The 27,219-nt window shown below is 40.9% G+C and overlaps 1 protein-coding gene across 2 annotated transcripts in view; it reads left to right on the forward strand.

Moving 5' to 3' along the window:
• The first annotated feature begins 8,525 nt into the window (after positions 1–8,525).
• Positions 8,526–27,219, forward strand: part of EPSTI1 (epithelial stromal interaction 1) — a 47,421-nt gene continuing 28,727 nt past the window's right edge. For both annotated transcript variants that reach the window (XM_033084852.1, XM_033084862.1), the window contains exons 1-5: positions 8,526–8,777; positions 19,030–19,088; positions 20,131–20,214; positions 24,060–24,133; positions 24,760–24,843. In XM_033084852.1, coding sequence (XP_032940743.1) covers positions 8,584–8,777; positions 19,030–19,088; positions 20,131–20,214; positions 24,060–24,133; positions 24,760–24,843 — 495 coding nt within the window. In that variant the 5' untranslated portion in view covers positions 8,526–8,583. The remainder of the gene's footprint in view (positions 8,778–19,029; positions 19,089–20,130; positions 20,215–24,059; positions 24,134–24,759; positions 24,844–27,219) is intronic.

A 27,219-nucleotide genomic window follows, 5' to 3' on the forward strand; every position in this document is an offset into this window, starting at 1 on the left:
TAAGCGGTGTGACTGGTCAAAAAGAATTGCTCTTCTCACCTCCTAATTCAAACGACGATTGCTCTTCTGAGCATCTCCTAAGTATCTTTTTAAAGTGCCACAGAGGTGAGCTGACCACACACAGCATTTCATTAACCTTAGAAAGAGAAAAGTCATTGGAAATTGCTTGATGATCCATTCGTCAAGAGATGCATTCATTTTTGCTTCTTCATTGGATATATAACATACAATCATGTACGATTAATTTTTTAAACCTTCTGTGAAACTGGATTTCATAGAAACTTAAAACTTGCCTTAGAATCAGTAAAAATGTACCCAACTAATCGTTTTTGTATTCATTTATTTGCGTAGAACTGATGCAGAATAGTATGTCAATTACTGCTTTCTTGATTAGCAAACCTAGCTTAAAAAACAATAAATTGAAAGTTTTGGAATTTAGGGTCTCTTCCTTAGTTTACAAGCTGATCTCCGATCCGAGACTCCTTAACAGGTCAAATTCTTTTCTCATTAATTCAAAGCTGTGCTTCTGCTATTTTGCCCACATACTACTGTCTCCTGGTCACAGCAGCCAAGTTCTTCCTTCTTTAAAAGTATCAAATCCAGAAAAGCATCTGCCCTTGTCAGGTGCTTGATCACCTTTGGAAGGAAATTATAATCTATGAACTCAGGAAATATTTTATGTCATTGTAAGGGTAGAAAAATTGGACACTTAAAGACACTGGGTCATAATACGGTCCATATAAATACATCCAGGCACACTGTGAGATGGAGAACTGTGCTCAAAACATCTTTTTCATATCACCAGCCACGCTACTGCTGCTGCTTTCTGGACATACAGCCACAGGATTATCGATTAGGCAGAGCAAACCAGATAATCGACACAAGGAAAATGTGGCTTCTGCCAAAAGTGAAACAGTGTGGCTTCTTTTCCTCGGAAACAAGGAGGGGAGGAATAAAAACAGCTGGATGTTTGGTTATGGCTCTCTCCCGAAGCTCCTCTCAGCGTGGCGCAGCTGTGTGCTGCGTTATGCACAGGATGGTGCTGGTAGAGACAATCTGTCCATTACTGTTTAATTCACTCCTAAACACTGGTATGTTCCAGCATATTGTCACTATTAATGTGTAGCAATGTTGTCCAGATTTGTTATGCCATTGAAGTTAATTGCCTGCATGCTTTCCCTATAAATTATTTTCCTAAATAGTCTGTGCTACAGTATTCTGTGTTGTAGTCAGGATCCATTCTGGCAAGAGTCTCTGTCAGGAATGAAGGAGGATCTAGGAATGAAGGAGGATCTAGAAATGGATACCAGGTTAAATCTTGTGAAACTGATAGCAAGGAGGAAATTTGTGTTTGGGATTTTTACCTCTGAGAGTTTCCAAAGAACCTGTAAATGCAGCACCTGATTAGTGAAATTAGAATGGCAGGGACCAAAGTTTCATCCTAAAGATTAAAGTTTCTGAGGTCAGGCAGAGAAGAGAGTATAATTGAAAATTATCAAGGAAATCATGAGGCATATCATATAAAACTGGAAAAGTCGGTACTTGAGCCTTGCTGAATTGTCGTGTGCATACAAATGAATGAAGAATAAATCTTCCCAGCCAGGATTAGAAGTTGGAAGAGTTAATTCTCCTACAAGCATTTGTGTATTTAATTACCACAGTATACTATAAAAGTTAAAAGAGGCATGAGCTGTGGACTTCTACTAATTTCTTTAAGTAATGTATTTGGAAAAATAACACAATGAAGAATGTAATGTTCTTTCTAGACACTATAATTGTCCTTATGACACCTTTGGTTGACTAGGTACCACAAGGCAGTATATTATATAAATTCCTAAGCTGGAACTAATAATGGCCTTTAGGAATTCAAGGAGTATAATTATTCCTTGAAGAAGATGGTATATATGCCTAAAAGCTCACATATCTTTTGTGAATAAGTAAATCTATGCTTTAAAAGCTGTTAAGAAAAAGATCTATTCAGGAATATTACAAATACTCTTTTAATACTACCAGACTTCTCAAGGACTTTTTCCCTCTAGACACACAGCTGGAGCAATGGCTCTTAGAGATCTTTGCTTCTGATACCATTTGTGCAGTTTACCAGTTAATTTTGCCTTTTCCAATAGATTTTTTTTGCAGGTATTTTTAGCGGTATAAAACATTCATTTGTAGTCCTGATTGTTTTTATAATGTCAGACCTTTAAAATAGCCCTGCTTTATTATTTGGTATTATTTATATAGCAATATAGATATGCATAGCACTCTCCAAGCTAAAGAGTTGCTCCTAATATGCAGCAATAATATTCAGGCACTGGACCTCAATATAGCGAATTCTGGACATCAGGTTAATTAGATTTTCAAAACCCACTTCTGTTTGCTGAAGCATTATTATCTAAAGGAGAGGTGGACCTGCTGTACTGCTGAAGGATACTGCCGAGAAAGCAAGGGTCAATTTTCTTTTAGAGGGTGGAAGATGATGGTTTTTGACAGGTACGTCAATTTCAGCTTTTTGCAATAAAATGGGAAGTGTGTGCAGCATTTCACATCTCCTAAATAGATTACCCAACACATCCACGCACGCATGCTTGTCAAAGGTAATGGCATTCTTTCTGCTGAACCTGACAAATTCCAGTCCTCAATCTAAACAAGAATAAATCTTAACCAAATGTTGACATTTTACCCTCCTCCTGGGGCTCCTCTCCAGGGAACAGAGAAATTTCTCTTCTCCAGCACCCTCAGCTGTAACAATTAGTGCTATCAACCCTGCAGAAAGCGATCAATCCAATTGTACAGCAAGGTAGAGTACTCAGCCAGAAAAACATTGGTAAAGTAAAATGCACCTCGAAAAATTCAATTCTTATTTTGCCACCATGGTATAACAACTCTATTAGCATTGCTAAGTATAGATATTCCTCTAGGGATATTTGCCATCATTTGCCATTGCTCTAAAATATGATCTATTTTGGGATATGGGATATGTTCCCAATGATCAATTACTCAATATGCTCTGTAATATAACCAGCTGCATGTCTTACCTACTTAGCCAAAATATCCAGGCAAAAAAGCTTTGAGCCTTGAGCATCATAATCAGCTGTTGGACCAAGTGTTTTAGTGCTGATGACAAAGGAAAAAGCATTTCTCCAGCAATCAAGGCCCTCTGATACAATTTCCTGACTTCTGAGAAAGATAGAGTGGACTGTACAAAAGCTTGCCTGTCCTGGTTGTCCTTTCAAAGGTCTACTTCAGTTTGATGCTTTTCTTCAAGCTTTAGGCTTCTAACATCCTTGGATTAAATAAAAATCTTAGCTTTTAATGTAATGTGTCTGTGGTTGTGGGAAAAAAAAACCCTTAAACATGCAAAATCTTAAAATGCCATAAACCAACAGTGAAATAATGAAGAACAAACAATTGTCTTCTGGGAAAGAAAGATAGGGAACATAACATTGGTTTAATTTTATGGGGGTTTTTAATACTTTTTCTTTAATATAAGAGAGTTTTATCCTATCTAACATTCCCCAAAAAATGATGAATGATGACATGGCTGACTCAGATCCTTTACAGTGAGAAAAGGTCTCTGATACCTCTCATTTTTGGTGTAGTTCACAGTGCTACACAGTTGGAAATAAAGGTTCAGTATAAAAGGTTCCTCCACAGAAGTAATTTTGGTTTATTATTGCAATTTCATGAGAAACACAGGTGAGGCAGGGAATATGAAGATTCTTAATATTTCACATGTCTACTGAGGAATTTTCTTAGAGCAAAAGATAGATCATTTTCTATCTCGCTGTCTCCCACAAAGTAAAAGAAAAAAATGGTTGTTAATAGCTGGAGGCAACAGAGCTTTACAGACAAAAAAGCTTTATTTTTATGAATGAATTTTCTCACTCCTTTTCCTGTTTTCTCTCCTGTCCTACTGGCGGAGAGGGAGGCAGCCACCAGCTGTGTGAGTGCTCACTTGGTAGCAAGTGCACCACAGCCTCAGATCCAGCTAGGGATGTGCAACAACTGCAAATATAGCCCCTTAGATAGAATTGGCAGCTAGTACTTGGTGGGTTTAGAAAAATATAAGTACTGAATTAAAATCCCTATGGAGGATTTGGGAAGGGTTGAGATTTGATGGTGTTTGCATGTTTCAGGAGACTGAATACATTGGCATTCTGACATTTTAGCATCTATTTAACATCTACAACACAAAATAAAACAGGGCTGGAGGCTGATCCTTTTTCCTAAATACAGCTAGTACAGACTCATATATATGCTGTCCAAGACTAGCCTCCACTAGGTTAGAGTTGCTAAGTGGCTGGTGTGATCCTAGCAGAGGCAAAATGCATGTCCTTACCAAACTCCAAGCGTCCTGAGAGCCTTAGAGGCTACTGCCATGGTGCTACAAATTTATTATTATTTTGGGGATATTTCAGCTCCATGCATCTGAAGCAATGTAAGAGCTGGGTTGCAGACTGTGAAATGTTGTGTTTTAGTAGCATGAAACTGAAGGGCTGAGGAGTGATACACCTGAGTATCACACAGAGACCGTGGGGTGAGCTTGAGATTGCTGGGATAGTGAGGAAGAGGTGTTTAGGGTGGACAAAGTAAATCTGGTACACTTGTTAATTGTGGGTTTATTGCTCCCATGTCACATCTTCTAAGTGTGGGCTTATTGCTCCCATGATACATCTTCTTGCAGGAATTTTTTCTTTTTCCAAATGAAGCAGAGAGACGGGACTTGTGAGTTGCTTTAGAAAGTGTGGTTTATTTGTCTTATCTTCTACACAGGCACAAAGGGTAAGTTCGTCTTACAGATGTTCACAGCATAGCTCAGAAGTCACAAGACTTATGGGTACAAGATCTTTTAAGGATTTACTGACCAATAAAACAATGTCGACAGAGATATTTTTGTTTCTAATCCAATACGAAGATATTTCATCGTATTGACTCATACTACAGTGTGAACTTTCTTAGCCAATCATACCACAACACACAAATTTATGTTGCTGCATTCTAAAATTTCTTGTTACCTTTGTAACTACCTTTATTTTTTCTATATCATAAACTCTAAAGCTAAACTTTTCTCTATTTAACTTGTCTCTGCTTTTAGCTATAAATCTACATTCTCGTTTCTAGCCGTAAGTTTGGAAGCCTTTTCCAAGGTCTTTAATTCTAAGCTTTGGCTTCCAGGCCCAATGTCCTGAGAATTCCTTGCATTTTGAATTCCAAGAGTTTATACTGACTTTCTAGGAGTCATGTCTGGCATGAGCTGTCCTTAGATCCAGACCTGGATAGTTGTCCTGGATAGAGTTAGTTTGGATTGTCCACAACAGAGCTATGAAATAAATGAGCATGGAAGCAAGAAAAGTGATCATGCTTCTAGTGCTTGAGCTCATTTCATATCCCTATTTTTTTGAGCAATATAGATATAAATATTTAGATTCTACAGTTACTGTTTTCAGCCAAAAGTTTCTAAATTTCAACAAGAAACCAATGCTAGATCTGAATTTTACATAACATTTTAGGATTGAAGACCCAGCAGCAGTGACCACATTAATTATAATCAATTTTCATAATTAAATATGGGTTATTAAGACATCAATCTGCATGGATAAGAACACTCCAGATGTCAAAGCTGGATTTTTACCAGATAGGGTGTCTGTAGGCACAGCTGTTATCCCACAAATCTTTGCAATCCTCAGACATGACTTTGCTACTAATTCTGTACTACTTCTAGTGCTTCTGCATTTCCTGTATTGACCCTGGAGTTCTATGGAAGGGAATACAGTAATTTCACAACCAAAAGGCGCACCGGATTATAAGGTGCCCCTCCAGGAGCCGGCAAATTTTGCAACTTTGTACATTATATAAGGCGCACCGGACTATAAGGCACACTTTTTTTGTGCAGGGAGGAGCTGCACCGGGTGCAGCAAAATAACAAAAGAGTAACGTAATCATGCAATAGCAGGGTTTACTGGCAGGTGCTCAATTTGCAAACATTTTTCACAGATTGGTGTAGCCTTTAAATGCAGCCCCGGGCACCCTCCCCGTGTCGCGGGCCTCGGCACTCCCACCCGCCCCCGGTGCTGCTGGCGAGGCGCAGCTCAGAGCGGCAGCGGCTCGTGACTGTTCAGGGCTGCCCGCGGTCCGGGGCGGCTCAGGGTTGCCCATGGTCCGGGTTGACTCGGGGTAGCTGCGGCTCACGGCTTCCGTAGCCACCCAGTCCCTCCTTCCCTGCGCCGCTCGTGTCGGACCGGCGGCGGCGGCTCCCTGCCTCCTTCCCTATGCCACTCACGCCGGACTGACGGCTGTGGCTGCTCCCTCCCTCCTTCCCCGCGCGGCAGTCAGGGTTGGTGCTGCCTCCCTCTCTCCCTGCATGGCAGCCAGGGCTGGCTCCCTCCATCCCCGCACAGCTCCTGCCAGCTGCGGCCACCTGCTCCCCTCGCGACTCGGCGCTCACGCGACACTGCACCCCCCCATTGCGGCTCACATTTCCAGGTTGGCAAATTTCGCAACTTTGTCCATATATAAGGCGCACCGGACTATAAGGAGCACTTCCAGTTTTGGGCCGAAATTTTAGTCAAAAGGGTGCACCTTATAGTCATGAAATTACTGTAAGCTTCATGCTTGCTTTCATTTGCCACCACCTTGTACAATAAATACATATATATATTTGTGAAGAGAGGTGTTGCAAGGGACTATGCAACCAGTTCATCCCTTTACAGCACACTGCCCTTGCACTCCAAAGTCTGCAGAATGATTTGTGTACAAATGAAGATCATCTGTGCTGCAGAGCATGTTAGGAGGGACGAGGGGAGAGAGAGACCATGGGTGTTGCCTTCTTGGGGCAGGCCTAGGAGATGTTGATACAGAAGCTCTGGGACGTGAGCTGCTGGTGGCAGGGTCCCAAGGAACATTACAACCACCAGGCAGACTGTGGCTTTCCATATGACATTTTACTTTACTTCTTCCCCATCATGTATGGGGAGTGCTGTAAGACCTAGGTGGTCTGAGCACTCAGGAATCCTGGCCAGCAGTGTGTTTTTAGTGTAGCTTGATCAGCTGAGGGCAAAGTGATGAGATCTGCATGTGTGGAGTTGGACCTCCTTAGTTCTGCTGCAGTATCCTGGAGTAGCATTGCTTCACTTGGGTTCGAAGTTGCTAAACATCTTTTATTTGCTAATGATATTACGGAGGTGGTTATCCCCAGCCCTGCAGAACCCAGAGATACACTACCACTGGTTCGATGTGATTGCACAATGGATCTCCTTTTTCAATAAGTGGATCATGTATTTGTCCTCTATCCAGGTAGAATTAGGAAAGAAGTTTTCGGAATGAGCAGAATTGAAAGGCTGAATCGGAATTTTTTCAGGACCATTGCCTTAAGATTTATCTGAAGGCTAGATTTTAGTTTCTCTTTCATATTTCTTTGTACACTGATGCAAAATAGAAAAACCCCTTGTGAGAGACTGGACTATGACTCAAAACAGTTACCCATTTATGAAGGCACCAGGGTGCTTTGCTGAGACCAGGTTTGCAGCCCCCCAAGAAAGGGATGGATTTTTGGGTGTGTAATGGCAAACCTCTGGTCTGTGTAAAACAGAGGGGGTGAATTTATGACTTCCAGAGTCTACAAACTGGGCTTTGAGGCTGATAAGAGGCAGATCTTGGGAAGGCAGGATGTTGGCTTTCACCATGCCATATTGCCCTCTCTTACAAACACCCCCACCAATGGATCAAGACCTTCATTCATCACTTCAAACAGCAGAAACACTCAAGTCTCCTTGTAAATCCAGGGGTGGTAGTTATATATCTTCCTACTCTTATCCTTTCTTTCTCTTTCTTCTTTTTTCCCCTTGCACATTTTAAGTGATATCTTTATGATTTCATACTGCCATGTTACTATTGATAATAATAAGTAAAATGGCTATATAGCTGCTTTCCATTGCAACAAAATTTTTCATATACCTATATCTAATATATCTATCTAATATAGCTAATATATCTACTATATCTACTATATCTAATATATCTATATCTATATCATCTATCTATTTGCAAGCATTGACCATTCTGTGTTTTTTCACTCTAATCTGACCCTTATTAACAAGAGCTTGGGTTACCTTCACCTTCAGGGGTGGGTCATAACACCCCCAGGAGTTAGTCCCTCTGTCATAGAGAAGTGCTGGGTTAAAAAAATGTCAGAAATATATCAGAAATATATGTCAGAAATATATATCAGAAGTACATGTCAGAAATATATATCAGAAATATATGTCAGAAATATATCAGAAAAATGTCAGACCTCCCCTTGCCTCTGCACAAGCTGTTGTCACCTGGTTTATTAGTGCAGATCAGCTTTGCTGTCACCCTGTGACTCCTGTCTGCCTGGGTGCTGTGATTGAGATGAAACTTGAGCTTCAGCTGGAGGATGCCTCAGAAACCAGCGCATGTTTTGGCATGCCTGCCAGTCCGAAGTTCAGGAAGGGGAGGAGTTTACCAGGAATTGAAACTGATTTGCGGTAACTAAAGTTGTGAGCATTTCCCTAGCCGTAGCAGCAATCCTGGTTTCTGTCAAGGCAAGGTCCTTGCAAAACCATGTCTGGGGTTGGAGGATGGAGGGAAGGCAGCAGGTACAGGACAGCTACTGCCTCCAATACTCCATCTTCCTCTCAGGGTAACCCCTGGAATAGCGAGAACAAAGCGGAGGAGGGTGAAAACACCCAGAAGGTGACAACATCTGAAGTGAAACAAAGTGGCCAAGCATCAGCCCAACAACAGCAAGATCGCTAGTAAGTAACCAGGAGCCTGAGTAAGATGATTTATCTGTATTTGGGTGCCTGTTCTCCAGTTTACTCGAGTTGTACACTTTTAAGGGTGTAAATATTTTATAGAGAGCCTGAATGTGGCTGAGCACACAAGCAGCATGTTGCTATCTTCTTGGAGCTTCCTGCATGGGACCTGAGTTGTTCTGGCAGGCTTCTTGATAGCATTTCTTACACCCTGTGCCACAGCAGTGGCCAGTTGGGTACCTTGGATACTGCTGTACGTGGTGTCTGTTTCTTGGCATCTTTTTTCAAAGTGAAATTTCTAGTTCTAGCTCCCTGTTTTCTGTGTCTCCTAATATTTCATCCTGGAAAGTCTAAAATACTTACTTTGGCTTAAAAGATGGATATAGGCTGCATTCCAGCACTGCTTTGAATGCAGTCAAGGATGCAGAACAGCTTCCAGGAACTTCATGCTCACAAAACTAAAACCAAATCTTCAGCATTTTGTGCTTTATTGTAATCTATGCTTAGTCCATCTCTAGCTTTCCAGTGACTGTCCTGAGACAGACTGTATAAGCTGTGTCTTGCAGATATAATACAGAATAGAAACTGAAAGCTATGTGTGTGTATTTTATATGTGTGTGTTTATTATAAACATGCTTACATGACCATAGCTAAGTGTTTATTCCTTTCCCCGGAATGTGCTGCTTCTGAGTTCCTAGTAACAGCGCATGTAATGCTAAGATTGTTGTTATTATTGTTATGTGCCGATTTTGCTTGGCTTGCTTCTTTTTCTTCTGTCTTTCAAAGGACAGCTGGCAAAACTGCAAACTGTTTCAGCTTCCTTTTCCTTCTTTCTGAATGCAGAAGGTGGAGCCACCTGTGGAGGAGGTGGCAGGCAGCTGATGGCAAGCAGAGATCAGAGCTTTTCATTGAAACCTATGAATGCTTGCCTTTTAGATAGTAATGATACAGGGACTATTAAGAGCTGAGTCCCTTTAAAATCCACCAGCGCTTCGATGACTGACTTTCAGGAGAGCAAACAGTTCCTTAGTTACAGTCTATTTATTTTCTGCCACTTCCAAATATGAAAAATTCTCTGTCTTGCCTGTTTTCACAGTCCCACGTATCCACAGTAGATCAAGGACAGCCCCAGTTTGTTTATGTGACTGCGCTGTGAGCATTTTGTTGCTGCTTGGGTTTATTTCAGGGGGAGGAGGAGGCAGCAAGGCTAGTGGGAATTTTCCCATTGGCATGGCTGTGTTTACCCATTTTTTGTCTGGCATACAAACCCCCTGGTAAAGGTTAGGTGAATAATTAATCATTTGGTTTGCCAGAGCTCCCTGCAGAATTTAAGGCCAGGGCACATATAATCACACAAATCCCTGTTTCCTCTTTCATCTTACATGATTCTTGCAGACATAAAGCTGTTGTGCATCCACTGCGAAGACCGAGTAGTATTTTCTGTTATGTGAAAATATTCTCTCTGTGTCTTCATAAAGTTCTACCAAAGAATTAGTTCCTAAATATTGGATGTACAAATTAAAGTTTTCATTAGTATTCAGTTAATGAGGAGAAGGATGAGGGAAAGGCAGATTGAAATAGAAACCATGTAATATAAGTGGGAAACTAATACTCTAATAAAAAATGAAGTGAATGAGAGTGAGGTTTGCATCCTTCCCTTGAGAAAGGGGATGCTACCGGGCTGTTTGAATGGGATGAAGCCACTTAAACTGCAATTTCCTCAACTAACACAGATTAAGGGAGAAGATAGCATCTGAAATACTGAAACAGAATAGCAAAAGAAAAGAAAATGTTTTTATTCATCATTACTTTGTTCATTTTCTCAAGTTACATTTCAAGAAAGATTTCTGATTAAAATATCATTTTAGCAGTGATGAAGCTGACTCAGCTTTTTAGCCACCAATCCATTTTAATATGACATTTAAAACTCAGATACTGGGGCACCCTCAGAATGGTCCAGATTTTCAGGCTCTGGGATAGCAAGAGCAGTTGGAGAGCTGAAGTCACAGGGTGACAGTGGGAGAAAAAAGCACAGTCTAGCATTACTGAAGGATTTCTGGAATATGCATAGCAGAAGGAACATGAGAGCCCCAAGTAGGATACCTCTGTGCCAAGTAGTGTCTCTATTCCAGCTTCTGCTTGCTATTTTTTGGAAATAGACAGGGATATGGTTTTGCTGCCAGAAAAGCAGGAGTTGGGATCTCTTTTGAAGGCTCTATGTGAATTGTTTCCATGCAAATTCTCTGTCTCAGGCTGTGAGAGAAATTGGAAATGGGAAAACACCTCAGGACCATCTTAGGGTTGGATCAGGAGACCTTTTGTTCAGATTGGATGCGTGAAATATGTGTGGGATTTAGCATGTTGCAGTCCTGTTCAGTACTCAATATTCAAACTGGACTATTAAAAATACGAGGAGGGCAGCTGTTATTAGAGGATAGATTTGCTGTGGAAAAGCCCTTATGGAGTATGTAAAGTGTGAGAAGTAACAATAAAAGGAAAAATACTTGTTCAAATGCAAAATTGAAATCACAATTTGCATATTTCCGTCCAGTTATACATAGAATGTGGTTTCAGGCCAAGGAGAAAAAAGTCACCAGGATGACAAGAGCTTGAAACTGCTTATAATAATAAGCTTGCATTTAAGTGGCTTCACTTTGTCTGCTAAGTGCCATGAAATTAACTTGTAGAAAGCAAATTCCCAAATTGCCCCCGTTTATACCTATTCAGAAACAAAAGTCAGTACAGAAGAAAGGTGGAGGAAAGTGGGGAAATTAGAGGGTGAACTATAGCTAGTGCCTGAAAAAGAAACTGCTGCCCCCATTCAGCAGTCTGCCTTTAGCGCCTTTAAAGCTGCCAAGAATAATATTGGTTCTGGTAAAATTCATTAAAAACTGAAATTCAAAATAATAAAGCCTGAAGATATATTGCTGCACAGCTGGTAACAGTTCCTCATCATTTCGTTTGAAAGGAGAGTGAACTTGCTAGACTACTTGACTTCAGAAATTGTATTCTTTGACTGCTGGAGCCAAATCTATCAGAGCTTTCCTTTCCTTCCTTTTCCAATCTTAATCCTAAATTAAAAAAAAAAAAAGCCAAAATATCTGTGGTGTTATATATATGGTGTCATCCTATTGCTGACAGACTATACTTAGCAGTTCTGATTTTTTTCTTTCATGAACTGAAGTTTCTTTACAAAAATCTAAAAAGCTAATCTGCAAAACTCTAGGTGGAATTTTAGCAAAATGCTTATTTTTCCCACTGCCCAGTAATTTGAATTATGGAAAATCTGTTCAGAGTTTAGCTCTCCTCTTGTTGCACAGGAGAAGTCTCACAACCCTCTGTCTTTCAGGCTGATGTACTAATGTTTACAGCCCAGTGGAGTGCTTCAGAGATGCCTGGCTTCACTGTGGTCAGTAGCCAGCCTTTTCTCCAGCCACAGGATTGGTGACAGGGTCTATGTAAGACAGGAACTATACTGTTAGTCTGGACTGGGGAGTCTGCTGCTCCATGTAATGCTTGGGGGAGGCAAGGAAGTCCTTCCAAATTCTGTACTAGAAGGCTTTTTTGGAAGAGCTTGTTTTGCACAAGGCCTGACATGTTCTCTTGATGCATGGCTTGATGAGGAGTTGTGGCAAGGTGATGAATAAGAAATGTAAGGGAGGATGCTGCGTTTGGGCAGGAGCGAGGAAAGGACAAATTCTCTGATGCAGAGATGCCAGAGGAGGAAATACATTGTAGAAAAGAAAAGAAGGGGGGAAGCAGAAATGAACATGCCACTGGCTCCAATCTCAATGTTCATGTGATATGGCACCTGACCTGCTGAGCTCTCTAGGCATGCTGGCAAGACTGACATGCAACATACACACACTTCTGCAGGGGATGGCTTGGCTCGGCACTTGGTGGTGCCAAGCCCAGCGCCTGGCCTGCCCACGTATGATGCTCCATGCTCTTCGGGGCTAGTGATTACCAGGTGCTCCAGCTGGCTCTGGCATGCTCCCTACATCTCTGACACTGTGCTGCACTGAGGCAACTAGCTGCTCTAGGACATGGGGACAGCATGAGCACGGCTTGTGTCTGACTTTTCTAGGGTTTGCTGGGTCTGAAACTGATCTACAGCACTGGCACAGTGAACTCTGCCCCTTTGGTGTAATCTGACCACAAGCAGAGGCTGACCAATTAATGTTTTCAGAGGAGAGAAGGCTGTGCTCTGAGCCAAGTCTGGCTGAGAGCTACCCCTTGGCTTCCTGATTTGATCCTTCAGGGTGACAATTCCTTGGATCTTTAGAGGCTGGTTGAGATGGTCCAAAACAGAGTACTGGCTGAAGTGTCTGCCCTTCTTTCTGATGTGCTAATTCCACAACAAGCCGCTGAGTCTGAGCGTCATCTAAACTGTTGGAAATTCAGTTCCAAGTTTCAGTTTTAGACTTTGGACCAGATTTTAACTTCAGGAATTTCTCTACAAGCATGTTGGTAACACCACAATCTCAGGTCTGTTTCTTTCCAGCATATTTCTGACCCTTATTTTCTCCTGGGGTGCTCTCTGCTGCTCTCTCCCTTCTCTCTTCCCCTTGAAAGTTCACTTCTTCAGCATTTAACTCTTTGCTTTTACCTAAAGCCACATAATAGCAGAAATGTTGTTTGTTCTCAATGAAGGGGACCAGATACAGAAGTGAGTTACCCTGGTTTAATAATCTTCCAGACATCATTTTAACTGTGGTAATTAGGTGCATTCCTGGTGTGTGGCAAACACAGGACAAAGTTTGTGAAGGTAGATTCTTGATTATAAACATTTCCTGCTAATGTAGTTTATTTTCTGCCTCTTGTGTTAAGAGCACATGTGCAGTGAGGATGAATCAGACTGTGTGTAATGCTAAGCCCCAGTAAATCACTTTTGTCTCTGAGCTGCAAAGTGGTAAGATGATGCCACTGATGAAGATGGAAAGCCAGAGCCCCAGGCCTGCATGCAAGGTTTGAACACTCTCCTAGAGCTCTGCTTATGGCACTGCTGGGACACAGAGCATATTGCTCAGCTGAGGTCTAGAACTGTGGCTGTCAAATATCATTAGCATCTGGGTGTGTGTGCATTGCAAAATAGGGATACCTACAGGACAGTTCTCTGCTTGCTGGGATTTGGCATCTTGTAGCCCTTTAATTTGGCAGCTTCTGCACTGCTCAGAAGCATATGGCTGCTCCATCAGGCATGGGAACTTTGGAGAAAACTATATTTTGTGGTGGTGTGGACTTGACAGCTCTTAAAACAATTCCTGATAAATGAATGCAAAGTTCAACTTAGTGTATCTTTGAAAGAAATTCAAGAGTTGGCTTTGGCAGTTCGATCCTTTTTCTCTTTTAAATTCAGTCTTAACATACAATCTAATGCAGTATCTCACCCATATCCTTCCCTAGGTCCCTCCTCAAACTAAATCTGCCCATGTCTCCTCACCAAGATTTAGTCATTTGTGTTGCTCTCCAACTTCATTCTCCTTAGTTTCTGTTTGTTATGCAGAGCACTCTGCCCAGCAGAGCAAGATATTTGGCTTTCAGCTCTGTGACATTTATGTACCAATGCACCCGTGGTATAAAGCACAGCGAAACTGGAAATAGTTTGTAACACCCATTCATTTTGTAACTCTTTAAACTATTTCACACTTCATTTGAAAATCTCTCCTATGGTAGATATCTGGAGTGGTCTTGAAGAAAAACTGAAGAGCACAGTTCTGAAAAACCTATTACCAGTGAACAGGAGTCCTCATGTGTTTTTTGAATTTTAGAAATAAATTATTTTATACAAATCTGAAAGAAAGTAGAACAACAGTTGCTGTGTTCAATGCCTTCAAAGCACTGAAAAGATGTCCTTGAGCTAGCTAGAAGAATAGATTTACATATATGATTCAGAATTTAAGTTTTCAGATGTGGTTTTTCTTATGTTACTGATCACTCCAAGTGTAAACTATCATTACAGATTATCTATGACTGTATGGCCTGTTTCTCCTGGCTGGAATGTTTTATATCTCTCTCTGTATGTGCTGGTTTTGGCTTGAGTAGAGCTTATTTTCTTCATAGTAGCTGCTGTCGGGCTACTGTTTGGATTTGTGACTGAAAGTGTTGATAGCACAGGGATGTGTTTGTTACAGCTGAGCAGGGTTGGCACAGTCAGGGTCTTTTCTGCCTCCCACCAGAGAGAGGGCTGGGGGTGCACAAGGAGTTGTGAGAGGGCACAGTGAATACAGCTGACCCCAACTGGCAGAGGTGTATGCCATAACACCTCATGCATACATAGCTGAGGAAAGGAGAAGGAGGGGTGGGATGCACAAAGTGATGGAGTTCATCTTCCCAAGGCACCATACCTGTGATGGAGCCCTGCTCTCCTGGGCTTGGCTGAAAAACCTGTCTGCCCATGGGAAGTGGTGAATGCATTCTGTGTCCTGCTTTGCTTGTGTGTGCAACTGTTAAGCTGTCTTTATCCCAACCCATGAGTTTTCTCACTTTAAACCTTCTAATTCTCCCTCCCATACCACGGGGGGCAGAGTGAGCAAGCAAGTGTGTGGTGCCTAGTTAGTGGCAGGGTTAAACCATAATGATATATATTGTTACATAGGTATTTATAATCCTTCAACCGTGGTACGTCCTGTGTATCTGCTTGTAAAATCATAAGAGGTTCCTTTTTAAAACTTCAATATAGATACATTCTCTTTTTGGGTTACAACTTTCTTACTCTCATTAATATCTGTTCAGTCTGTGTAATGAGTCAATGCATTCCCATTTTCTGCAGAGAAAATAAAGCAAAAAACACTCATCAAGATTAATATGATCCATAAAGGCAGAAGATGGTTTTTCTTTTTTGAAGAGCTATAACTGGGGCAAGATATTCTTCCGCCCCTTTCCAGTGACTTCTGTACTTGCATTTATAAAACAACCCTACCTCAAAGATAGACTTAAGTCTTGTAACAATTAGAATCATTATTAGGGAAACTGTAAAGGTAAATTCTTTATAATCTATTCTGTCTGTGGATTTTGAAGCACTTCATATATTGATATAAAGCATAAAATTCTGCACACCACTGATAGCTTCAAATCTTCACATTTCCTTAATTGCTCCCCAGGTAAGTAGTATAATTTGCTTCAGACTTATGGCTACTGTGGCAACCCAGAAACTGATTGGAATATTAAATTGACAGGCTGTAGCGGGTTTTATGGGCTTAACTGGATCAGAGGTTTTGCCTGAACAAAGAAATGACATACAATATCCTGCAAACTGAATAAAAACATGAGGTGAAAGCTAGTGGTGGGTTTTTGCATTAGCTTTCTTTCCTTCAAAAAGAGAATCTCAAGAAAATAAGGGATATTAGGTGAAGATTTTAAAACTGGTACGGCAGGTGGAGTTTCTCAGGCAGCAGCTCATCTGGCTGCTGTGCTGTAGGTTTAAAAGGCAAGGAATCAGTTTGGACCCAGACTTTCACCCCTCTCACAAGAAGTTTGCCATGTGCTTATTCTTCCTTCCCCCTGATCTGAGAATCTGAGAATAATTCTTTGAGACCTTAAAGGTCATCTAGTTCCAATCCCCCTGCCATGGGCAGGAATCCTGCCACTAGACCAGGCTATTCAGAGCCTCATCCAGCCTGCTCTTAAACACCTCCAGGGATGGGGAATCCACAGCATCTCCGGGCAACTTGTGCCAGTGCCTCATCACCCTCACAGTAAAGAATTTCTGTCTAGCATCTAACCTAAACCTGCCCTCCTTCAGCTTAAGGCCCTTCCTGATACCAATACCCAAAACCACACTCTGACGTTCTTTCCAGAGGCCAAGGTGAATACTATCAAGTGAGATAAACTCAATAATGCTTCCCCCACCTTTTTTTTTTCCTCTTATAATTTCTAATAATAACTAAAACAAGGCATTAGATGAAAGACAATGAAAAGTTGGTGTCCTGTTCTCCCCTTCCCTTCCCCACTGGAGACTTGTCATCCTCACTTTCTTTGCCTTTATTTCAATGAAATGGAAACAAATTTTACTTTTAAATAAGCACTTTTTTAAGCACAACAACTCTTAATCTGCTCTCTGGAAAACAAATGGTAAATGTACTGTAATCTCTACCTCTTTCGTAAACTGTCTGTATCTTTGCTATGTTTCATGTGCAGTCCTTCTGAGGTGATGATGAGGCCATGGTCAGGTACCAGAAGAATGGGCCCCACCTGGCCTCCTGGGGTCTGAGCCTTCCAACCAAAAAGCAGAAGCTGATAAAGGAATTGATTCATGGCAAAAGGGCTAGATTTGATACTGTGATTTCTCATACATGTTCAGACAAGCCAAGGGCTATTTTTAAAAGAATTGATTATAACTTAAAGCAAAGCAACAAGACAAATGCTGTTTGAAGTCATCAAAGTACATGGTATAAAAACTCTTCTGCCCTCTAGTGCTGCAAAGCAGTGTGATATCTTAGATGCACTGATTGATTTTTGGGAGGGGAAGATATGTAGCATTGCAACCCACAATTTCAGACACTTTTATCAATGCCAAAGGGAAGGGAGGGGAATTTAAAAGGTACTTAATAATTTTTGTGTATGAGCTTGGGAGAAATAAGATCTTAATATCTGAAACAAAAACAAAAGCTATAAAAAAGTCTCAAAACAGATATATTGTACAGCAGCTTGTTAAAGGCACTTTGGGATAAATTGGAAATGCTACTACTCAATCAAATAAAGAAAAATCTGAAACAACATCACCTATGAGGAATGTTATGCCATAAGCAAGGTGTGATGTCAAAGCTTCTTTTAAGTGATGTTTGCAGTTGTGTGGTGAATGCCAGTGGGGCATTGCTGCTCTCTGCTCTCTTTACTCCTGCCTTTGAGGGTCTGGGATTTGGTGGAGATGTGCAGAACAGTCTCACTGTCTTGGGGGCACCAGAGGATGCTGGCAGAAAGGGAAATGATCATATTAAATGGCACCATTAAAGCTCACGGCTCTATCTTTACTAGTTTAATCTCATAAATTAATCCACATCCTCCTAGAATAAGTCTTCAAAGAGAAAGAGGTAATTGGATATAAATACTCTCTTTCCAAGCCCTGAATTACAGCGATACGGCAGCAGGCAGCTTTGGGCACTTTGATCTCTTTGCATGATTTTCATTCCCCTTTTAAGCATTAGTCTTGGGCCTTATTGTTTCATTACTTTTCCACTGCCATCTTCTCTCTCTGCTTACTAGTTTGTCCTCAAGCCACTCCCTGTGGCCCTTCCTGAAGAGGCTCAGCCTTCACCCCTGATTATTCTTTGCTAGCTGTTCTTCTCTTTGTGCTTTCCCTGCAATGAAACCAGATTAAATATTTGTGCCCACATGTGCATATAAAACCTTGCCAAGACTCTGATGCGTGGGGTCAAGTGCTGCTTAGTGCATTTCTACTAAACCTGCACGCCCATAGCACAGCTTCTGCTGAGTGGGAGCTCTGTAAACTCCTACTCACATGATACACCATGGAGATAAAATCCTTTGTCTTCTTCAAGTGGAACTGACACATTTTCATCACTCTTTTGATCACCTCGAGTCTCTTAATACACTCTGAACCCTGTCTTGCCTCTTTGCTGTCACGTTAGATTGATAGCTCCTTGAGACAGCAACTGCATTTTGAATTAAGTCTGGCAAAACAGGGACTTGTCCTGATTCAGTGAGTCGCACCTTAGGCGTGACAGCAAGATGAATATGCCCAAGGAATTCCTGGTGCCTGGTGAAAATGAAAGGCTGACAGAGAAACTGAGGCTCAGGCACACAGGAAGTCATCTGGGTCCATCACAAACAGTGTGACTTTGCACACTCCTTGGACAACTTTTGGGCAGACTGCTTAAGTCCACAAGGTGCTTGGTGCCTACAGGGTAAGGGGAGGGACTGTCAGCACCAGTGCTTTTCCCAGTAGACAGTGGTCTTCACATGGAACAGTTTGATTCAAGGAAGTGATTTGATTTGAAATGCATGAGATTCTATGTCAGGAGTTTAGAGTCAGACTTGAATAAGAACATCAAAGCCTGTGCTAGAAGTTCCTGAAAATATTATCCTTGGTATCTGCTGCCAGTTCCAAATATAACAAGTATTTCTAGAGTACTTACCAAAAATTCCTAAAGAGCTGGATCAGAATAAATACTAGTTTTTCTTTGAAGTTGTTTCCTACAACAGCAGAAAACTGACTTTGCTGATGAAGGTACTCTTTCTAGTCCTGATTTTGTGTAAACAGGAAAAATAAGTGTGTATTCTTTCATTTTAGTGTTGGCCCATATGTCTTGGTAACTCCAAATGCAACCAGAAGAAAACAGTTGGAGCAAAGTAAGTTGAGTTGTCTAATATCTGTGATGTTAACAGCAAAGATGCTGCTGCTCTGATAAAGATCTGTTTTCACTTCGTGCTGGCAGCGTGAAAGGTCTGAAGTAGGTCAAATATTTCTGGCTTGGATGCTGGCAGAAATAGGACCTCACTGAAAGCAGTCTCTACTTAAATGCTTGTTTTAAAGGTGAAATTAAAGGCAGTTATCTGTCTTTTGGGTCTTTTTAGAAGTTTACCCAAATCCTGGCTTTGTCCTGTTAGAGGAGGGCTGGTGTTAGCCTCCGATAGCCATAGCCAGCCACTAGGATATATGGATAGAAGAGAGAAATAAGCTCCTAGACAACTGAAGTGCTAGTGTAAAACACAGCTTCTCTTTCCATAGGCTTTGTTGGCCTTGCTAGTGAAAGAAATTGTTGTGTTTTTTCCTCTGTCAGTCGACAAAGAGAGAAGTTAAATCAGCCATCCTAAGAGCATATGGCTGCACCCTGGCTGTATTGACTGCCACTGACTACACTGGGAGCTTGCTGCCCATCTCACATGTGGGTGCCTATGGTGAAGTGTGTTAATTTGAAGCTGATTCATGCATTCCTCCTGTTTTTATTTAGGGAGCATGTGGTTGGGAGGGAAAATTACTTTTCATTTCCCTGCTGGGGAGCAATGCACCACAAGGATTTCCCTCTATGGAGCAATAACATCTTCATTGTAACATCTTCTGCTTTACCTGCAGGAGTAAGTACTGTGGAACTTACCTATAGGTTCCTAGGGGTTAAAAAAGCAGTCTATTAGCAGTGTCCTAGCTGGTTTTTGCTTTACTTTTGGGGTTGAGTCCTAGGCTTGCTCACTATTACAGTCTCAAGTTAGGGAAAATGTTTGCCTTATTAGCTGATCATTGAAGTGACTGCATAACCTCTTGTGGGGGCGTCTGCATCCCTTGAGAACAAGTTTGTCCTAGATGGTCTTCAGAATTACATGCAATTAGCAGTAACAGCTGCTTTTTAGTATTCCTCTAACTTCTGTATATTTATTTCCTTTTATACTTGCTCAGTTGCTAAGAAAGAGCTCGATGACCTGGAGCAGTGGAAGAAAGAACACAGGCCAGGGCCAATTACGTTGATGCCACAGAGACTGGGTAAGACATGTAAATCAGCAATTGAGAATTGCAAAATTTAATTTTTGAAGACATGAGACATTTTTCACTTTTTCTCACTACTTACTAAAGAGATTCAGTGTCAGCAAGGGCTGACGTGAGCCTATTGTATGTGCTCTGGGCTTCTTGATGATCGTGGCAAGGAAGATGTTTCTGAAACAAAACAACAGATATTGTCACTCAAGAAATCTGTCAAGATCAGAGTAGAAAATCTGTAGTAACATTTAGGGAAAACAGATGGATTAACTGTCCTGCTGTTTACACTGTGTGTGGTTGATGTCTCTGAGGGGGCACATACTTGTCGTTAGTGTGCAGATGGATAGCATGTTGGAGACCCTCCAGCTACCCGTAAGGAAACTCCTCAGTGTTACTACGTGTGCTTTCCTGGCTGCTGGCTCTTGCCAGGCAAAAGTGATCCCTGCAGCTTCAGCATTTGCAGGCTAAATGTGCGTGAAGTCCTGTATTACAAATTTTGTAAAGATAACAACAGACAAGTAAATGAAAGGGTAAAAAGCTGCAAGAATTTAAGACACCCTGAACATAACTGATGTTCTTTTGCTAAGATAACCAAGATGTTTTCCAGATGGGTGAGGGAAAGTGTAGGAGATATCTTGAATTGCAACTGCTATAAAGTATTGAATTTAGTGATATTTCCGACTTAATTTAAAAACATTTTATAAAATAAGAGCTGGCCTTCCTTGCCTTGGCTGTTGTAGGAGAATTTGGGGTGCACAGTGCAGGATGTGGTTTGCTTTGACCTGCAAATTAAGTTTTTTCTCTGGCAGGCTACACAAGATAAGTTTGTGGTGGTGTAGTGTATAAAAATAGACAGCAGGTGGGAGACAGAGGAACTTGAACTGACTCCAACCCAGAGCTGATTTTTGGCTCAAGGTGATCCTGGTCCCACATGTCCTGCCCTGCAGCTGAGTCACAGTTGTTTGCAGTGGTGGCAATACCCTGTATTCCCACCACCAAGTGCAGATGTGTGGCCAGACACAATCTTTGTGAGTTCGCATGTAACATCTGCTTCTAGGAACTTGTGAGTATCTCCCAGAAGACATACTCCTGTCACAAGAAGACTGTAGAACTTTTTGCTGAAGAAAGTGAAATCTAGAAAAAGAAATTTCGTGTGTTTGGTGTGTGTGGGCTGGCTGTGTGACTGAGGGTGCCCCTTGAAGCTGCAATGACTGAGTGTCAGGTGTCTCAACTTCTGGCCCCACTGCATTTAAATTCTCTCTTGGCTAGGGAGCTGCTTAACAGCAAAAAAATAAAGTAAGAAAATAGGATGTCGTTAGTCGCTCTCTAGCTGCTACTTTTACTCCTGGAGACTGAGACACAGGCACTGTGTTCAGAACCTCTGAAAAGAGCTGAGGTGCAAAGATTATTAGAACATATTCCCATAGGAACAAATATGGAGCTGAAATTACATCTCTAATTTCATCACTGTAGGTACTCATTAAGGGAAAAAAGTATCATGTGTTATTTTCCCAGAGTAATTTTAGGGAACTGCATATCTAATCCAAGTCACTAAATAAAATCTCTAAATAAAGTTGAAGTTTCTTAAAGTTGAAGTTTTTTAACACTTCTGCTTTCCATAGGGAAATAAGTATTCTGGATTTCAACTCTAATATTTGACTGGAAAACTTTCAGGCATCATGGAGAGATGAGAGCAATGAAGGATGCAAGTTCTACTTTTCTCCCTAAGCCACGAGTGGAGCAACAAATCATCCCTGATAAATGAAATAGTCTCTTTTCTACTATTATTATATATGAGCACAACACCCTCTGACTTCAGTAGAACATTTGACATGTTACAGCCAAGCCAACTTGAATGAATTAAACCTGGCTGAAAGGCTATAGGCAATTTCTAATAATGATCAGAGAAATGTTTGTTCTGAGATGATGTCCATCAGTACCAATGAAAAAAACTACAGTGCACAAAAAATTTTGCAAATAAAACTTGTTCAGCAGCATTTTTATTTTCTAGGGGAAGAGACACTCTACAACGCTAGCTGTATGCTTATTGCTACTCTAAGCTTATTGCTTCTATACTGTATGGTCACTCTCTTTTGAGAACTTATCCTAGGGATTTATTTGTGTCCATAGAAATGTTGCCACACTTAGGGAATTGATCTCCCATTCACTGAATGTCACAAAAGCTCCTAAAGATTAGTTACCTTCCACTAGTAAATGGAGACAGCTACCTTTAGACAAGAGTGATCCCTCCTGAAAGGTCCATAGTTGTCATACATTCCATAGAAAGGTTTGGGTCTGAAGGAAACTTAAATATAATTTTGTTTTAACCACCCTGCCAGGGGCAGGGATATGTTCCACTAGACCAGGTTGCTCAAAACCCCATCCAACCTGGCCTTGAACACCTCCAGAGATAGGGCATCCATAGCTTTTCTGGCCAATCTGTGTCAGTGCCTCAGCACCTTATAGTGAAACATTTCTTTATTATATTCAATCTAAATCTCTGCTCTTTCAGTTTAAAGCCGTTGTTCCTTGTCCTACTACTGTATGGTCTTGTAAAAATTCCCTCTCCAGCTCTCTTGTACACCCCTTCAAATACTGAAAGGATGCTAGGAGGTCTCCCTGGACCCTTCTCCTCTCCTGAGGGAACAATCCTGGCTCTCTTAGCCTGTCTTCACAGGAAAGGTGCTCTAGCCCTCTGATCATCTTTGACCCATGGACTCAATCCAGCAGGTCCATGTCCTTCTGATACTAGGGACTCCAGAGCTGGATGAAGCACTGCAGGTGGGATCTCAGCAGAGCAGGACAGAGGGGCAGAATCACATTCCCTCGACTGGCTGCCCATGCTGCTTTTGATAGAGCCCAGGATATCAGGCACCTAAGGCAGCACATATTGGTCCAGCTGCTTCTGTAGAATTAAGAATCACATAGAGGGGAATTCCTAATGAAAAAAATAAATTGGGAAAATACAGGTCCCATTCTCAGAATGGAGTGAGAGATGCTGTTATTTTTGCAACAATTGAAAATTGTTTCAGTAACAAATTATTTCCTTTACTATAGAAAGAAAATATTTTGGAAAATAGAGCGGAGTAATAGAATCAAAGTCACTTCCTCCATCCCTTAAAATCTAGTATAATTTTTTTGTGTGTTTTTGTTTGTTTTTTCTTTTCATTTTGTTTTGTTTTGTTTGTTTGTTTGTGGTCATTTTGTTTCTTTTTATTGAAGGCTGGACATTATGTCCAGAGCTTTAGATGTTCACAAAAGAGAGTCCATGGCTTTGGAAAAGTACACCTTCTACTGAATGTGAGGTCTGTGGGAAAAGGCTTTTACTTCCATCTCAGAAAGATGATTCTTCCTTGAGCCTCAAGACATTATTTAGAAAAAATTAAAATGATAGTATCCCATTAGAGCTAGCAGAGTCCAAGATCCTAAATTAGATAAAAGATAAACTTTTTAGCAATAGAATTTCTGTCTGTATGTCTGTGATAAACCGAGCAAAGGTGGGGATAGCTGGATGTGAAAATGAAAACTCACCTGCAAAGCATGACTGACTTTCTGAAAATGGAATAGTTCCTCAGTAAACTGATCATATATTGCAGGGACATATTTGTTGGTAGAGTGGATGATACAATGAGTGCTCTGCAAATAATAGGCAAGTGCTTTTGATGGATGAAAGAAATGATCAAAAAGGTCTTCTACCTGTTCTCTTTAATGTCAGACAGCTACTGTAATTATGAAAAATTTCCTGTATATGTATACATCCAATCTGTTATATTGCTGTATTGTGAATTGACGGGCATTTGCAGTTAAAGTGGTCATACAAAGTGCTATTTATATTTTTGGGTTTTTTTAAGGTGGAAACGAATCAGAGGCTCAAGTACGACAAAACCAGCAAATGATTCTCATGCAATCTAAATACCAGAAAAAGGTCTGTAAGAATAATTCTGTTTGTTTATTTTTAGAACTCAAAAGAAAGCTTTGCCTATAGTTTTGTATGACTATAAAGTGAACTCACAGCTGCTTGACAGGAGAAAGTCATGAAACCTGAAGGAAGCAGCAGAAAATCAGAAACTAATGTTCTGCACCAAAGAAAATGAGAAATCTTTCTATAAATATGTAGCAATCTGTATCACAGATGATATCTCAAATAACAACCAGAGCAGTTGTAAAGCCACTTAAATGCCGTGCTGTGTCTTCCGGCATGCTGCTTAGGCTTGGACTAATTGATCAATGTACCACCCTGTCCCGTGCTTATGTGGAAATGTTGTTCCTGTTACAAGAGGTATAAATGCTTGTAAGTTATCAATCAGCTGTGCAAGTCCTCACATGGATGCCCATTTATCAGTCCTAGATTTCTCAACCTTCTTAGCCGATATTGGAGTAGCTGTTGCACAGCCTGCATTACTCAGTGTCTTATTTTAAGGGGAAAAAAATCCAGAAACTCTCCCTTAACACACTTTAGATTTGAAAGATGTGCACTATGAGTCAAGTAATCTTATGCGTTCATTGTATACATAAATATGTAAAATAACTTCCTGTGTTTATGTCACACAGCACAAGAGAGAAGAGTATGTAAAAGCAAAAAAGGCAGCTGAAGAAGCTGAGATCCTGAAAAAGAAAGCAATTCAGAGAGAAAAGGTAAACTGGTTACTGCAAACTTGAAGCCAGATAACAGTTCATGTCTTGATGCTTGATTTTGCTGAACTACGTGGAGCTGGCTAATTAAATTTAGTGGTAGCCCTGGATGGTATTGAGGAATTAGGAACTGTAGTCCTCCACTCTTTGTAGCTGGCTGAAGGAAGCCTACCCAGGGTTTTTGGAGGTTTGAGTGTTCCTTTGGCTCATCAGAAACTCCTTTCAGTTGTATCTCTCTGTCAGAGTTAGCAGAAAGGGAGAGCACGAAGGTCAGGAGTAAACTGCATGCAGGTTACCTGGTTTGCTTTGGCATGAGCTCCCTCTCTAAGATTGGATTGTAGAAGTTGGCACAAAAACCTTATAAAAATCCATAATTGCCTGTGCACATGGGAAGAATACTAGAAAATCCAACCTGTCAGCATGGAAAAGATTTCCAAATCGTGGAAAGGTCAGTGTAGTCTACCTGAATTGTGCTGAGAGCACTCTGAAATTTAACTGCCCCTCCAGTCCTTCTACAGCTTGCACACAAAAGTGTCTTGCTAGTAGGTCTGTTCACTCTTCCTTCTAATGTTCTCCACATATTGACACCAATGTTAGATCACTTTCAAATTTTCTTTTATTATTTTATTATTTTGCTAAAGCATCTTCTTGTCCTTTGTGCTGCACAAGCCTTTGTAAAAGTCTCCTTGGTGGCAACAAGTATATTTGCTTGAGAATGCGGTGTGGAATTTAAATGAAAAATTAAAGGAGAGGGAGAAGATACTGATGTGCTTAACAAGGAGAGAAAGGGAGATTTTAGGTTTGCAAATTTTGTCTCCACAACAGTAAAAATGATTTTCTGTGCAGAAACTGATTGTTGAGAGTTAATTAAAAAATTGTCAATACTGGTTGGTGTACAAGGGCACACATAAACAAAAATAATTGTAATTGCCTCTAGGTAGTGGTTAGTCTGTTCCTGGTCTCTCAGTGGTTAGTATTATACCTTGGGCATAAGCTCATACACAATAGCTTACAGGACAATAAATATTATCACCTGAAAATGTCGTTAGCTGTTACCATCTCATGTATAGCTCCAGATGCAGTAGAAGAGAGTGGATTAATTATTTATGTTGTTTGCCCATGGGTATCAGACAAGAAAAATGTTACAAGACTGCTATAATTTCTAGTTACACCTGGAAAATATATTGATGTATCAGGTTTGTTTTCATGCTCTTTAATTTCCTTACCTTCACTCCCACAGATTATAAAATCTTTATAGACGTTGTAGATAGTAAAACTGTAAGTATCCATTTTTTCTGAAGGAGGATGCAACATTGCAGGAAGCATCTTTGCCAAACAGATTGTCTAATTTGACTAAATAAACATATACCCACAAAGCAATCAAACAAAACAGAGGTACATGAAAGGAAACTCTTAGTTTGATTTGTTTATTCAGATTGTCTTCCACAATAGTGAGTGAGATGATGAAGATTTCTTCTTGGAAGATGATTAGGTATCAAAAATTCAACTTTGAGTTTAAGGAGAGCATGATGAAAAGCCCCTGGAAGGTGTCAATTTGGCTATCTCACCCTGTCTACAGATCAAAGGCTCCCAAGACCTGAGAATGACATGGATCCTACTGGTGCTGTACAACCACTGTTGGGCTCTGTTTACCAAAGGAAAGGAGCTTTTTATTTGAAGTGATAGATTTGTATTCAACTGCACCTGTAGGGCATTGGCTGGGAGCATGTCTTTCTGCAAGTTCACAGGCTGTCTTTTGTTGCTGGCCAGCCCTTCTTTTGCTCAAGGTTATTATTCATTCAATAAAAACCAAATTGTGTGACAGTCTGAGAGAAGATAATAGCTAGCCAGCTTTATCAGCAGGAGCCCTGGAACTTTCACAGCTGGAAAGCTTCTTTGCCAACAGACATGAATGGCAAAGCCCTACAGACTAATGTGCGATGACTAGAACGGGTGCTGATACTCGGCTCAGCTCCTCCTTGATTGTAAGGATGATGTACTGTAAGCCAGTGCTGCTTGTGAACTTAGGATCTGTTTATGTTAATTTTAATGCTGGTTTTTCAGAGAAAAGCAACATCCCCTTTCCCATTATCTTTGTGAGCAAGCAAAAACTGTGTGTCTGCCAAAGCAGGACCCAAATAGGGAAGGTCTGCCTCACTATCTGTACAAGTCCGCCTGCCTCTCTCTGTCATCCTCTAACTAACCATGGAGACATTAGCTGCTTGAAGACCAGCTTGGCCTCTACCTTGTCTCTCTCCAGCTTCCAGAGAGAGGAAAGATTCTTCATTCCGTGCTCCACAGAGCCACCTTGTGTGAACAAATACTCGGGTCTCCTGTGCACTTTATGGACAGGCAGCTTGTCCTGGGACTGGTGGGTTT

This window comes from Catharus ustulatus, chromosome 2 (assembly GCF_009819885.2).
Source record: "Catharus ustulatus isolate bCatUst1 chromosome 2, bCatUst1.pri.v2, whole genome shotgun sequence".
Lineage (NCBI taxonomy): Eukaryota > Metazoa > Chordata > Aves > Passeriformes > Turdidae > Catharus > Catharus ustulatus.